General features: G+C 47.6%; 1 protein-coding gene across 2 annotated transcripts in view; it reads right to left on the reverse strand.

Annotated features, from left to right (window-relative positions):
- Window positions 1–348: 348 nt before the first annotated feature.
- The window catches only part of SART3 (spliceosome associated factor 3, U4/U6 recycling protein), a 108,471-nt gene continuing 92,836 nt past the window's right edge, over window positions 349–15,983 (reverse strand). The window contains exons 16-19 of one of the 2 annotated variants that reach the window (XM_075341708.1): window positions 7,130–7,569; window positions 6,407–6,559; window positions 5,270–5,457; window positions 349–1,385 (exon numbers count right to left, since the gene is read on the reverse strand). In XM_075341708.1, the coding sequence (XP_075197823.1) occupies window positions 1,205–1,385; window positions 5,270–5,457; window positions 6,407–6,559; window positions 7,130–7,569 (962 nt within the window). In that variant the 3' untranslated portion in view covers window positions 349–1,204. Of the gene's footprint in view, window positions 1,386–5,269; window positions 5,458–6,406; window positions 6,560–7,129; window positions 7,573–15,983 lie in introns of both variants that reach the window. The other variant, XM_075341707.1, reaches the window with a different exon arrangement.

Raw genomic sequence — 15,983 nt, forward strand, 5'->3', positions numbered from 1 at the left:
TCGGGTTAATTAACCCGATGTGTACAGCAGCTAGGAGAGCAAGGAGCCAGCGCTCAGTGTGCGCGGCTCCCTGCTCTCTGCACACAGCGCTGGTAACTAATGTAAACATCGGGTAACCATACCCGATGTTTACCTTAGTTACCAGTCTCCGCAGCTTCCAGTCGGCGGCTCCGTGCAAGCGCAGCGTCGCTTGCACGTCGCTGCTGCCTGGGGGCTGTTCAGTGGTCGCTGGTGAGATCTACCTGTTTGACAGCTCACCAGCGACCATGTAGCGATGCAGCAGCGATCCTGACCAGGTCAGATCGCTGGTCGGATCGCTGCTGCATCGCTAAGTGTGAAGGTACCCTAAGTCAAGGGCTGAAACGTGTCTCTTCTGAATAAGTCAGAATCAAACTTAAAAGCCTGTTGCAGCCACATCGGACCTCTCCAATACCATCGTGTGACATATCACAAGGTGCACATTTACTTTTCTTAGAAGAAATTAAGAGCTTTTAGAATACATTAGTGTATACTAATGGGCACTTTTAACTTTTCCTCTGGTAGGTCTCACTCAGTACTAGTTAAATCGAAAATTGAAATGAGCAAAATAAGGTTCTACAATGATATTGTCCCAATACTACAAAGAGCCACAGTAGTCATTCAATATATCCCATTCCCCACTATGTACCTCGGACAGTGTATTCAAGTGTCACAAAAGCAGAAGTGCTCACAGAATTGCTGACTGCACATGGCTTAGATTGGCTTTAGAGTACAGCAAGTGCTTTAATCCAGTTTTAACCAACATAAAAGAAGTGTAAATTTCACAGGGAAAACAATGCATGAAATGTGGGGAATACATATAAAATGCCCATATCTGGGCTCGTTTCTCTATAACTTTTGCAACGGAGTGCGATCAATAGACATTCTGTAACAACAGGTGTAAAAACATACCCCGACAGACCATTATAAGCTACCCTCACTTTGCCTTGCCTGCCTCAATATGAGGGAAATAAGGAAGCCTAAAGTCTGCACTATTAAAACGTAAAAGGTAATCTGTAAAGGACCTAGAAAAACGAACAACCTGTAAAACAAACTGTACGTATATAGCCTGACTAGGCAGAACCTGCAGTCCAAGTGTTTGCTGCAGCTGCTTTCAGCTCCACTAATGTATAAGGTCACAAAAGGCAGTCTTTTTCACATTTTTCCCCATTGCACAGGTCCCAGTTTATTTCCGAAGCAACATCCTGGCAAAGTCAGCATTAGACATCTTCCGGGGCTCTCCTCCATCACCGGATGAACCCTCTGGTGTCTGCTGGGTACCATTTTCGGTCTTTGTGGTGCTTGGTGTATTCTGGCGATGCAGAGATCGGGGTAAGAGAGCCACCTGGGTTCTTCCTTTACCCCTCCTGTTAATAAAAATAAACAGAATTATTTTAAATGTTTAACAAAGTTCCCTATATGTCAGCAATAAAAGATAAAGATGTGTATCAAGATAGAATAGCCCAGGGTAGAGATGCATAGTGAGCCTGCACTCAAGCAGCACTTCTCTTTCTTGCCTCTCTACTGCAGCATAGGCTAGTATTAAAGATACTGTAGTGGCTTGTGTACAGCTTATGTGCAATTTATGAACTACCTGCAGTGCCATTTTGGATCTGGCTCTTGCTCGTGATAGTTTCCTCCCTGGCAGCAATTGCCAGTAGAAAGCAGAGGAGAGCAAAGTGAAGCTGCACTACGGAGAATACACAAGATTCTGTGCACATTATTTATACATTGTACAATTTTATGGCAGCCAATTACTCTACAATCTCACGTACTATATTACTACACTCTTATACAAAGCAGAAATGACATATTAGGCTGCGTGATGGACATGCATAGGAACTAGGAGGGTGAAGCTGAGAGAGCTGCCAGGAGGTACAGAGAGTGGGCCTTATTCCAGAGAGCTGTGTTTTTAAGGTGCTCTAGAGTAACAGGTGCACAGGGCATTGGGCAATCGTTGGTCACTTGCAAAACACAAACAAGAGAAGGCAGAAGTAGTATTTTACAATTTCTGCAACCCCCAAGAAAAAAAAAAAACCCAAAACTGACTTCACTCTCACATTCTAAAAAAAAATAAAGAAAAAAAACCATTTACAAAGTCCTGGCCATATAAACCCTTTAATCTAATATATAAAGCTGAGTGTATGTGTATGTCCGCTAAAAGAATCCGCACCATCGCATTTACAATCACGAAATTTTGCACAGACGCTCCATGTGACCCAGGCAACGTCATAGACCATGTTTGGGCGGCAAAATTTAACTCCGCGCTTTACAATTACTCTCTAAAAATCCTGCCGCCATTAAACTGAAAGGAGGTGGGAGCTAAATAGCAACTGTCAGTGATTGTTATTGGAACAAAATAAACTGTTAGTATAAAAAGCTTATGTGTGAGTAAGACACAGAAAAAGTCAGACAGCCCGGGGAAAAGAGACAGCCCGGGGAAAAGAGACAGCCCTGGGAAAAGAGACAGCCCTGGGAAAAGAGACAGCCCTGGGAAAGAGAGTCAGACAGATACACACAGAGACAGACACAGAAATGGAGACAGAGACATAGACACAGACAGACAAGGAAAGAGACAGAAAGACAGACAGACAGCAACACACATACAGAGACTGGGCGAGAGACAGTTACTATCCCGGGCAACGCCCGGGTACTACAGCTAGTCTAATATATAAAGCTGAATGTGTGTACAGTTAGGTCCAGAAATATTTGGACAGTGACACAATTTTCGCGAGTTGGGCTCTGCATGCCACCACATTGGATTTGAAATGAAACCTCTACAACAGAATTCAAGTGCAGATTGTAACGTTTAATTTGAAGGTTTGAACAAAAATATCTGATAGAAATTGTAGGAATTGTACACATTTCTTTACAAACACTCCACATTTTAGGAGGTCAAAAGTAATTGGACAAATAAACCAAACCCAAACAAAATATTTTTATTTTCAATATTTTGTTGCGAATCCTTTGGAGGCAATCACTGCCTTAAGTCTGGAACCCATGGACATCACCAAACGCTGGGTTTCCTCCTTCTTAATGCTTTGCCAGGCCTTTACAGCCACAGCCTTCAGGTCTTGCTTGTTTGTGGGTCTTTCCGTCTTAAGTTTGGATTTGAGCAAGTGAAATTCATGCTCAGTTGGGTTAAGATCTGGTGATTGACTTGGCCATTGCAGAATGTTCCACTTTTTCAACTTTGCGGCATTTGGCTGAATCTGGGCTGAAAGTATATCCCGGTACACTTCAGAATTCATCCGGCTACTCTTGTCTGCTGTTATGTCATCAATAAACACAAGTGACCCAGTGCCATTGAAAGCCATGCATGCCCATGCCATCACGTTGCCTCCACCATGTTTTACAGAGGATGTGGTGTGCCTTGGATCATGTGCCGTTCCCTTTCTTCTACAAACTTTTTTCTTCCAATCATTCTGGTACAGGTTAATCTTGGTCTCATCTGTCCATAGAATACTTTTCCAAAACTGAGCTGGCTTCATGAGGTGTTTTTCAGCAAATTTAACTCTGGCCTGTCTATTTTTGGAATTGATGAATGGTTTGCATCTAGATGTGAACCCTTTGTATTTACTTTCATGGAGTCTTCTCTTTACTGTTGACTTAGAGACAGATACACCTACTTCACTGAGAGTGTTCTGGACTTCAGTTGATGTTGTGAACGGGTTCTTCTTCACCAAAGAAAGTATGCGGCGATCATCCACCACTGTTGTCATCCGTGGACGCCCAGGCCTTTTTGAGTTCCCAAGCTCACCAGTCAATTCCTTTTTTCTCAGAATGTACCCGACTGTTGATTTTGCTACTCCAAGCATGTCTGCTATCTCTCTGATGGATTTTTTCTTTTTTGTCAGCCTCAGGATGTTCTGCTTCACCTCAATTGAGAGTTCCTTAGACCGTATGTTGTCTGGTCACAGCAACAGCTTACAAATGCAAAACCACACACCTGTAATCAACCCCAGACCTTTTAACTACTTCATTGATTACAGGTTAACGAGGGAGACGCCTTCAGAGTTAATTGCAGCCCTTAGAGTCCCTTGTCCAATTACTTTTGGTCCCTTGAAAAAGAGGAGGCTAGGCATTACAGAGCTATGATTCCTAAACCCTTTCTCCGATTTGGATGTGAAAACTCTCATATTGCAGCTGGGAGTGTGCACTTTCAGCCCATATTATATATATAATTGTATTTCTGAACATGTTTTTGTAAACAGCTAAAATAACAAAACTTGTGTCACTGTCCAAATATTTCTGGACCTAACTGTATGTATGTACAGTATGTCCGGGATTGGCATCTGCACAGTCACAGCTACAGCCACAAAATTTTGCACACTCACACGTCTGGACCCCGAGAGCATCATAGGCTATGTTGTGAGGTGAAATTTTAACCCCGCTCATTCCAATTTACCAATCAATTTTGCCCCTATCTACATAATGGGGAAAAAGTGAAACGAAAAGTGTATCCGCACCGTCGCATTTACAATCACAAAATTTTGCACAGACACTTCATGTGACCCAGGGAACGTCGTAGACTATGTTTTGACAGGAAAATTTAACCCCGAGCTTTACAGTTACTCTCCAAAAAACATGCCTTCATTAAAGTAAATGGAGCCTGGAACTACAGGTTATTAGTAGGAGCTGTGATTGGTTGCTATAGGAACAAAAGACATTCATAGTATAAGAAGCTTATATGTGAGGTAATAAGATGTCGGTGGGGAGACGGGGAAAGAGACAGACGGGGAAAGAGACAGACGGAGCACATTACTTGGCCAATTTATTTAAATCTGTGTGGAATATCTGTGGTGTTGAAATATATGTTGTGAAATGCTTCTATTAGCTTAGTTTTTGCCTTTTAATAATTACATTTATATCTATTTGTTTTGTGGTTTTTGTGTGCAGAATACATTTTTGTTAATACATTCTATTTTGTTAACAGCAGTTATTAACCTGGGCGAAGCCAGGTAGTACAGCTAGTAACCCATAAAAACAAAAAAATTCATCAGTTTGACTATTTAATAAATGAATCAATAAATAAACTATTGTATTGGTTAGCGAATCTTCTGTCAAGAAAAAAAAGGTTAAAATATAAGAGATGCAACTGAGCTGGGATGAATTATTGCACATCTAATATATTGCTAGTGAGTTAGCTCTATATATGAAAAATGTAATTTCCCATTGAGTATTTTTCACCAAAGCAGTATTACAGATAGAAGGTGAAGGTCCCTTGCTGACTGTTTAGTTGTATACGTACGCTCCATAGGCTTGTCGAGGAACCATAGAAGTTGTTGACCGAGCGGCTTCTTGACTGTCTTGCTGTTTCCTTATAGGAGGATTACTTATCGCCACCTTAATAGTATGGTCCTTTATTTTTGTACCATCCAATTTAATTACAGCCTGTGAAGCCTGGGTCTCGTTTTCATATTCAACATACGCAAGTCCCTAAAAGGAGGAAAGGATAATGAGGTTCTTATAATACCCAAAAAAAATGTATTGGATGAATGGAAAATTTTCTACCATTATTTTTCTGCAGCTATCATGTATTACAAAAAATACAGGCTGCTTGATGTTTTTCTGTACTTACTCCAACAAGTGAGTCTCTAATGGCTAAGTTCTATGTCCAGTAATCATCTGTTTGAAACAGCTCTAGTATGCAAAAAATGATCAGTTTCAACTGGAAGAAAAAATTATAGCTATTTTCTATAGGTTCAATGTTAAGAAATTCATTTCACCACTTTTTTTGTCCTGCTATGATAGCGGATTGCTGCTGGATACATTCCAAACAGATGATTGAACATGTGAACTCAGTTTACACCTCGGCTATATGCAAGTTCATATGTCCAGTAATCATCCATTGACACAGATCCCGTAAGCAAAAAATCTGGATCAGTTTCAAATTGATGAAAAACTAATAACATGAGTAGCCAAAAGACCAGGTCTATGTCGTTTGGCTGCTCACGTAACAGAACATGAATAGCATTGCAGTCAATCACTGAGCTCAGTTGCTTATGCCATCTACATCTGAGCTCAGAGATTTGCTGCAAAGCTGTCGACGAGATGTCAGCTCTGCAGCCAAACATCAAAGAAAGGATCAGCGGCAGAGACAGAGAACCTCATCTGGAGAAAGCTCACTTTTCTGTCACGTCACTATTTCTATAGGTAAAGGTTTATTGAAAGGGGACAACTCCACCAATCACATGCAATACAATAATATGTTTAGGTGGTGCCCATAGAATTTAAAGCCATATTCCAGACAAAACAGAGTTAAACAGACACAACTGTATGATGTTCTTTTGTCTGAATGCTTGGTCATGCTGGCAAAGGAGGCCACATAGAGCGGTGTACAACAAGATCAATGCCAGAGTTTTCCTTGCATAAGGCGCATACTCACCTTGGGTTTCCCAGACCGATTGGTCACCAAACGGATCTCTTTAATAGTACCGTGCTCTTTAAATACTTCTTCCAACTCTTCTTTGGTGCAAGTAAATGGTAACCCAGAAATGAAGAGCTTGTGTTTCTCCAGAGCGGTGCTGTACTTAAATACCTAAGAAAGTAGGAGGAAACATTAGAAATGTCTAATATTCTAGTTTGCCATTTTTTTCCAGCTGTTCCTTCAATCTTACAATATCGGGTTTTGGGTCTTTAGCTTTTGTGATTATATTTACATGTGATGGGTTACCGCAGACAACTGTGAAACATTTTACCTCAGATTCATTGTGTTCACACCAGGATTCTAAAAACATTGCAAATTTTTGAAGCAACAAGTTGAGTAAAAACTAGCGACTTTTGGGGTTTTCTGGCACAACCCCCAGCCCACTTTTACCACCGCCACTCTACATGATTAGTGAGAGAACCATCAATCACCCATTGTGATACAAAGAGAACATGGCCTGAGGTAGTGGCGGACTTGTTTCATATCCAGCTATGGTCTCCGGCCAGGTCCTTAAAGTAGATTTTCTCTGAAACGTGGGAGCGTTGCAGAGAAACGTATTCCTGGCTGTGGATGCAATCGTGCCGCCAAGCTCAGAATCATTCTCCCAGGGGTTTGGTCACCATGAATCACCTTTACAATTTGCTTTAACATTTTCCCAATACATTTCATTAAAAAACTGACCTTAAACTCTGGGTTCTTGTTCTTGTCCACACAAGGAGAAACAAACATGGGCCTCCCATTCACTTCATGTCGGTCCATATTCAATGCATTCAGAGCACTTTTCTCTTCAGTAAATTCCACATAGCAGTATCCACGGAAGGTCCCTTTGTTGTTGTAGATAACTCTAACTTGAGTGATCTCCCCGCAGCCAGAGAATATTTTTCTAAGATGCTTCTCTGGATCAGACAAACTGAAGGGCAAGTTGCTCACAAAAACAGTTATATTATCCTTGTGAGGATTATGAAGTATTTTGGGCTGTTCCTTTGCAGCAGGCGGCTTCTGCTTGGCTTCAGAACGGTTTGTGGAGGAACTACTCCTACCGAAAAGCCCAATTTCAGTCTCCATCTCATCTATCTCGTTGTCTTCCAGATCTTCCCCTTTGTGCTTCTTACTGGGCTGTTCTGCTGCAGGGAACAAATAATGACCTACTTAATAAAACACGCACAGAATTTATTTATATTGTTAGGGAATGTGCTCAAAATCCAGACATGCTGCTGCATCCAGGACGCATGTCCTCTCCTGCGAGGCTACGCGTGCTCTCCGCAGGAGACCACAGCTGCCCGTGGCCACGATCAGGGCTGCTGCGGTCTCTTTGTTCTCCTGTGGAGAACGCTCACATAACCGCATCAATGAATTGACATGCTGTGGCTCAGGAAGCTGCATCGCATGTCAGTGGGGGAAAAACAAGCACAGTGGGCATGGTATTTCTAGAAATCACATCCACTGTGCTTGTACTGTACAATGCAGGGTTTTGGACACAGCGAAAAACACTGCATCCAAAACACTGTGAACCCTAATCGTGGACACACAGCCTTAAAAAGTACCCCCCCCCCCAAAAACAAAAAGCCACAAAAAAATAAACATGATGTGTTCATTATATAAATAAAAAAGGGAATTTTGTTACTTACCGTAAATTCCTTTTCTTCTACCTCCTATTGGGAGACCTAGACAATTGGGTGTATAGCTTCTGCCTCTGGAGGCCACACAAAGTATTACACTTTAAAAAGTGTAACCCCTCCCCTCTGCCTATACACCCTCCCTTGGACCACGGGCTCCTCAGTTTTGGTGCAAAAGCAGGAAGGAGAAAACTTATAAATTGGTCTAGGGTAAATTCAATCCGAAGGATGTTCGGAGAACTGAAGACCATGAACCAAAAGAACAATTCAACATCAACAACATGTGTACACAACAGAACAACCAGCCCAAAGGGCACAGGGGTGGGTGCTGGGTCTCCCAATAGGAGCTAGAAGAAAAGGAATTTACGGTAAGTAAACAAAATTCCCTTTTTCTTTGTCGCTCTATTGGGAGACCCAGACAATTGGGACGTCCAAGAGCAGTCCCTGGGTGGGTAAAAGAATACCTCAATCAAAAGAGCCGAAAACGGCCCCCTCTTACAGGTGGGCAACCGCCGCCTGAAGGACTCGCCTACCTAGACTGGCGTCTGCCGAAGCATGGGTATGCACTTGATAGTGCTTTGTGAAAGTGTGCAGACTAGACCACGTAGCTGCCTGACACACCTGCTGAGCCGTCGCCCGGTGCCGCAATGCCCAGGACGCACCTACGGCTCTGGTAGAATGGGCTTTCAGCCCTGAAGGGAGCGGAAGCCCAGAAGTACGGTAGGCCTCGAGAATCGGTTCCTTGATCCACCGAGCCAAGGTTGACTTGGAGGCCTGAGAGCCCTTACGCTGGCCAGCGACAAGGACAAAGAGCGCATCTGAACGGCGCAGGGGCGCCGTGCGAGACAAGTAGAACCGGAGTGCTCTCACTAGATCCAAAGAGTGCAAATCCTTTTCACACTGGTGAATTGGATTAGGGCAAAAGGAAGGCAAGGAGATATCCTGATTTAGATGAAAAGGGGATACCACCTTAGGGAGAAATTCCGGGACAGGACGCAGAACCACCTCACCCTGGTGAAAAACCAGGAAGGGGGCTTTGCATGACAGTGCTGCAAGCTCAGACACTCTCCGAAGTGATGTGACTGCCACCAGGAAGGCCACCTTCTGCGAAAGACGGGAGAGAGAGACATCCCGCAGCGGCTCAAAAGGCGGCTTTTGAAGAGCAGTCAGGACCCTGTTAAGATCCCAAGGTTCCAACGGACGTTTGTAAGGTGGGACCATGTGGCAGACCCCCTGCAGGAACGTGCGGACCTGCGGAAGCCTGGCTAGACGCTTTTGAAAAAACACGGATAGCGCCGATACTTGGCCCTTGAGAGAGCCGAGGGACAAACCCTTGTCCATTCCAGATTGTAGGAATGAAAGGAATGTGGGTAAGGCAAACGGCCATGGCGGAAAGCCGTTATCAGCGCACCAGGATAGGAAGATTTGCCAAGACCTGTAATAGATCTTGGCGGACGTTGGCTTCCTGGCTTGTCTCATGGTGGCAATGACATCCTGAGATAACCCTGAAGACGCTAGGAGCCAGGACTCAATGGCCACACAGTCAGGTTGAGGGCCACAGAATTCAGATGGAAAAACGGGCCTTGTGACAGCAAGTCTGGGCGGTCTGGAAGTGCCCACGGTTGACCCACCGTGAGATGCCACAGATCCGGATACCACGACCGCCTCGGCCAGTCTGGAGCGACGAAAATGGCGCGACGGCAGTCGGACCTGATCTTGCGTAGTACCCTGGGCAGCATCGCCAGAGGGGGAAACACATAAGGCAGTCGAAACTGCGACCAATCCTGGACTAAAGCGTCCGCTGCCAGAGCTCTGTGATCCCGAGACCGTGCCATGAAGGCCGGGACCTTGTTGTTGTGTCGTGACGCCATGAGATCGACGTCCGGCGTTCCCCAGCGGCGACAGATCTCTCGAAACACGTCTGGATGCAGAGACCATTCCCCCGCGTCCATGCCCTGACGACTGAGAAAATCTGCTTCCCAGTTTTCTACGCCCGGGATGTGAACTGCGGAGATGGTGGAGCCTGTGGCTTCCACCCACTGCAGAATCCGCTGGACTTCCTGGAAGGCTTGACGACTGCGAGTGCCGCCTTGGTGGTTGATGTAGGCGACGGCAGTGGCGTTGTCCGACTGGATTCGGATCTGTCTGCCCTCCAGCCACCGATGGAAAGCCAATAGGGCTAGATATACTGCCCTTATCTCCAGGATATTGATCTGAAGGGACGATTCTATCGGAGTCCAGGTTCCTTGAGCCCTGTGGTGGAGAAAAACCGCTCCCCAACCTGACAGGCTCGCGTCCGTGGTGACCACGGCCCAGGTTGGGGGTAGGAAGGATTTTCCCCGAGACAGAGATGTGGGTAGGAGCCACCACTGAAGTGATGTTTTGGTTGCAAGGGAAAGAGATGTTCTTGTCGAGGGAAGCCGCACTCTTGTCCCATTTGCGAAGAATGTCCCATTGGAGTGGTTGTAGATGGAATTGCGCGAACGGCACTGCCTCCATAGCTGCAACCATCTTCCCCAGGAAGTGCACGAGGCGCCTTAAGGGGTGTGACTGACTCCGAAGAAGTGATTGCACCCCCACCTGCAGAGAAAGCTGTTTGTCCCGCGGTAGCTTGACTAACGCTGGCTTGGTATGAAACTCCATCCCGAGGTAAGTCAGTGATTGGGTCGGCGTCAACTTGGATTTCGGGAAATTGATGATCCACCCGAACTGCTGAAGAGTCGCCAGAGTGACGGTAAGACTTTGTTGACACGCCACCCGAGAAGGGGCCCTGACTAGGAGATCGTCCAAGTAGGGGATCACCGAGTGGCCCTGAGAGTGCAGGACCGCCACGACGGATGCCATGACTTTGGTGAAAACCCGTGGGGCTGTCGCCAGGCCGAAGGGCAATGCTACGAACTGGAGGTGTTCGTCCCCGATGGCGAAACGCAGGAAACGTTGATGTTCGGGTGCGATCGGCACATGGAGATAAGCATCCTTGATGTCGATCGATGCTAGGAAGTCTCCTTGTGACATCGAGGCGATGACCGAGCGGAGAGATTCCACCCGAAACCGTCTGGTTCTCACATGTCTGTTGAGCAGCTTGAGGTCCAGAACGGGACGGAATGACCCGTCCTTTTTTGGCACCACGAACAAGTTGGAGTAAAATCCGCGACCACGTTCCTGAAGGGGAACGGGAATCACAACTCCTTCGATCTTTAGGGCGTCCACTGCCTGAAAAAGTGCGTCGGCCTGTGCGGGGGGTGGAGAGGTTCTGAAGAAACGAGCCGTAGGTCAGGAGCTGAACTCTATCCTGTAACCATGAGACAGAATGTCTCTCACCCACCGGTCTTGAACATGTGGCCACCAGGCGTCGCCAAAGCGGGAGAGCCTGCCACCGACCGAGGATGTGGCTAGGTGAGGCCGAGAGTCATGAGGAGGCCGTCTTGGAGGCAGTGCCTCCTGCGGCCTTTTGGGGGCGTGACTTGGACCGCCACGCATAGGAGTTCCTCTGGCCTTTCTCCGGCCGGTTGGACGAAGAGGATTGGGGCTTGGCGGAGGGACGAAAGGACCGAAACCTCGATTGGATTTTTCTCTGCTGAGGTCTCTTAGGTTTGGACTGGGGTAAGGAGGAGTCCTTTCCCGAGGATTCCTTAATAATCTCATCCAATCGTTCGCCAAATAAACGTTCGCCAGAAAAAGGCAAACCAGTTAAGAACCTTTTGGAAGCAGAGTCTGCTTTCCATTCGCGCAGCCACATGGCCCTGCGGACTGCCACGGAGTTAGCGGATGCTACAGCCGTACGGCTAGCGGAGTCCAGGACGGCGTTCATGGCGTAGGACGAAAAAGCTGAAGCCTGAGAGGTCAAGGAAGAAACATGCGGAGCAGAATTCCGTGTGACAGCATTAATCTCAGTCAGACAAGCCGAGATTGCTTGGAGAGCCCACCCAGCCGCAAAGGCCGGGGCGAAAGACGCGCCCGTGGCCTCATAAATAGACTTCACCAAGAGCTCTGTCTGTCAGTGGCATCCTTCAGGGATGAGCCATCGGCAACAGACACAACGGACCTAGCAGCCAATCTAGAGACTGGAGGATCCACCTTGGGAGAGTGTGCCCAGCCCTTAACGACTTCAGGTGGAAAGGGATAACGCGTGTCAGTGTGCCTTTTAGCAAAACGCTTGTCCGGGACCGCTCTGGGCTTCTGGACAGCGTCCCTGAAGTTAGAGTGATCAAAAAACGTATTGCGCGTACGTTTGGGGAATCGAAATTGGTGTTTCTCCTGCTGAGAAGCCGACTCCTCTACAGGTGGAGGCGGGGGAGAGAGATCCAACACTTGGTTGATGGACGAAATAAGATCATTTACTAAGGCGTCCCCATCAGGGGTATCAAGGTTGAGGGCGAAGTCAGGGTCAGAGCCCTGAGCTCCCACGTCCGCCTAGTCATCCTGAGAGTCCTCAAGCTGAGATCCAGAGCAGCGTGAGGAGGCCGGGGAAGAGTCCCAGCGAGGCCGCTTAGCCGGTCTGGGACTGCGATCCGGGCATGAGTCCTCCGCCTGGGACCTAGGGGCTATCCTGGGAGCGCGCTGCGGCGCGGACCGAGAAGGCCCTGGAGGAGACAAACTAACAGGGGCCGGTGCCTGTGAAGAGCCCGGTCTGGACTGCAATGCCTCAAGGAGCTTAGATGACCATTTGTCCATAGACTGTGCAATGGATTGAGAAAGTGACTGAGAGTTTCTCAGCGAAAGAGGCCAAGGACTGTGACTCTGTCCCTGCAGCCTGCTCAGGAGGAGCAGGGGGATCTACATGAGCCGAGGGGCCCACAAGTGCCCGAGGCTCCGGCTGAGCAAGCGTGGCAAAAGTCAAGCATTGATCACAGTGAGGGTAGGTGGATCCCGCAGGCAACATAGCCCCACAAGAGGTACAGGCTGCGAAAAAAACCTGTGCCTTAGGGGCTTTGCTCCTTGTGGACGACATGCTGTAAGCAATAAGTGTCCCTTAGGAGAGCGACCACTGAGGGTATATGGGAAAGGGTTATACAGCCGTTCCGAATATATATAATATATATATATATATATATATATATATATATATATATATATATATATATATATATATATATATATATAAAAAACGGCACCCTAGGGGAACCAGCACCGGGTGACCGGTGCGGCTTACCAACCGCTGGTGTCCTCCAGATTCCCTGTCGTGGGTCCCCTGGAGCTGTAGAGCTGTGCAGCTGCAGCATGCACCGGCAGAATGCTAAACATGGCCGCCGGAGCTCTCAAGGGGGGAGTGGAGCCATGGGCGGCGCCGGCCAAAGGCGGGAATCTGGACGCCCCATAGTGGTCCATTAGAGGGGAGGGGAGACATGCAAAGATGCTCCAGCCCTCTGTCGGTAATCCCGCCCTTACCCCTGACAGGCAGGCCCGGGGGCGGGATTTTTCGCGACTAGGCTGCGATGAAGCCGGGGACTAAATTTAAGGCCGTGCCCGACAAGCAGGCACGGTCGGCGCGGAAGTCTGATGAAAAAACAACGGACGGCGCTACTGGGGAGAAAGGCGACCTCTCTCCCCGTACCGTCCCCACATGGGGACACAGAGTACCTTGAAGGTGCAGGGCCCGGTCCCTGGGGATGAAAACGCTCCGGTCCAGCAGGTTCCACCAGGGGCTGCGGATGGAGCACGGTCTCAGCAGGTGAATGACCGGTGAGGCTCCCACTTCTCCCAGAGCCGCATAAGGGATGGCGAAGGAGACGGCATGTGGCTCCAGCCTTTGTACCCGCAATGGGTACCTCAACCTTAACAACACCGCCGACATAGTGGGGTGAGAAGGGAGCATGCCGGGGACCCCATAGGGGACCTCTTTTCTTCCATCCGTCATACTATGTATGAGAAATCTTTTTTTTTTTTTTTTTTTTTTTTCTATGAGTGGATGTGTGCCTTCTTCCACACAAAGCATAAAACGGAGGAGCCCGTGGTCCACAGGAGGGTGTATAGGCAGAGGGGAGGGGTTACACTTTTTAAAGTGTAATACTTTGTGTGGCCTCCAGAGACAGAAGCTATACACCCAATTGTCTGGGTCTCCCAATGGAGCGACAAAGAAATTCTGTTTTATACTTATTCATGGTAAAATAGTGCATTAAACAGTGTTACAATATACTTTCTGTATCAGTTCTCTGGTTTTCAAGATCTCTGCTTCTTGTAAATAAATGAGAATATTACTGTTCACGTCCGACAGCTATACACCACATACTCATGTGATGCTCACATAGGTGGGTTCCCCTCAATAGGGAATATTATAACAGCTCATCAATGAAGAAAAAAAGAATAGTTACTAAATTATATATATATCCCACTAAGTTAGGAATCTTTGATAATTCCAAAAAACAGGGTTTTTTTTGTTAGGGATGAGCAAATTGATTTGCAGGACCCTGGTCCAGTGGCCACGTCAATAGAGCATGGCCAAAAGATGGAAGCCCTGCGAACTGGCTCCTGATTGCCAAATACCGTGGCAAATCTTCTGATTTGTGAGCCTGGCTTGATGATATCGTTGTGGCATAACGCAAACGTGTTGTCGCACTGGGCCCAATAATCAGAAGAGGTGGTCAGAATTCCAGTAGATCGACAATTCACTTATCTCCTCCACCAGAAACCGACGTGACCGCTCTATTTACCATGCTTTATTTGTGTAAGGTAAATCACAATGTATAGTGTTAAACATTGGGTGATTTGGTTCATATTTTTGAGAGTTATGTAAACTGTTCAAAGCCATTCATTCAACAGCTGCCTAATCAGGTGGGATGGGGACCAGTAGTCCTCTTCATCCATTCCCCACCTAGATGCGGCACCCAGGGCCGCCATCAAGGCATTACTACTGTGCCTGGTGTAGGGGGCCCGGTAAAGAGAGGGGGCCCGGCCAGGCCCGGGGTAAATGCTTATCTTTAGCCTCAGGCAGGACGGGCCCCTTTTCTTCACCAGGCCCCAGTCACAACAGCAGCAGCAGCGGGGCCCTTCACTACCAGACATGACTAATTTGTATGCGAAGGGGCGGAGCATGCAAATTAGCCATGTGCTGTAGTGGAGGCAGGGTCATTGGAGCAGAGCAGGGCGCCGGCGCGTCATCGCTGGGCCGTGCAGCAGGAGGTGAGGTCATCACTCTGAGACCTCATTACACTCCTGCAACAGCGGCTGAGGTGGCGAGGCTGCGGCAGCCAGCGGGACAGGTAAACGCTGTGAGCTGAAGATTTGCTGATCTCTGCCCCGGGCCTGCGCTGATCTCTGCCGGGGGGAGGACGCTGATCTCTGCCTGAAGGTAGAGGGGGGGGGGCGCTGATCTCTGCCGGGGGGAGGACGCTGATTTCTGCCCGGGGCCCGCGCTGATCTCTGCTGAAGGGGGGGGGGGCGCTGATCTCTTCCCGGGGCCCGCGCTGATCTCTGCTGAAGTGGGGGGGTTGCTACAACTAGATCAGGGGTGGGGAACCTCTAGCCTGCGAGCCTCCCGGCCTCTCTGCTGCGAGCCTCCCGCTGCTGTGTGCCACCCTCCTTCCAGTGCTGTCTGTGCTCCCTCAGTCCTGTTCATGTCTCTGGTCTTGTTTGTGCCCCTCTAGTGTTGTTCGTGCCACCGCCAGTACTGTCGAGCCCCAGCCCCTCCTGTGATGTGTATATGCCCCCAGTCCCTCCTGTGATGTATATAAAGTGCCTTGCGAAAGTATTCGGCCCCAATGAATTTTTCAACCTTTTTCCACATTTCAGGCTTCAAACATAAAGATAAAAAAATTACATTTTATGGTAAAGAATCAACAACAAGTGGGACACAATTGTGAAGTTGAACGATATTTAGCGCTTATTTTAATTTTTTGTAAAAAAATAAATAAGTGAAAATTGAGGCGTGCAATATTATTCATCCCCTTTACTTTCAGTGCAGCAAACTCACTCCAGAACTT

Source organism: Anomaloglossus baeobatrachus, chromosome 1 (genome assembly GCF_048569485.1).
Source record: "Anomaloglossus baeobatrachus isolate aAnoBae1 chromosome 1, aAnoBae1.hap1, whole genome shotgun sequence".
Lineage (NCBI taxonomy): Eukaryota > Metazoa > Chordata > Amphibia > Anura > Aromobatidae > Anomaloglossus > Anomaloglossus baeobatrachus.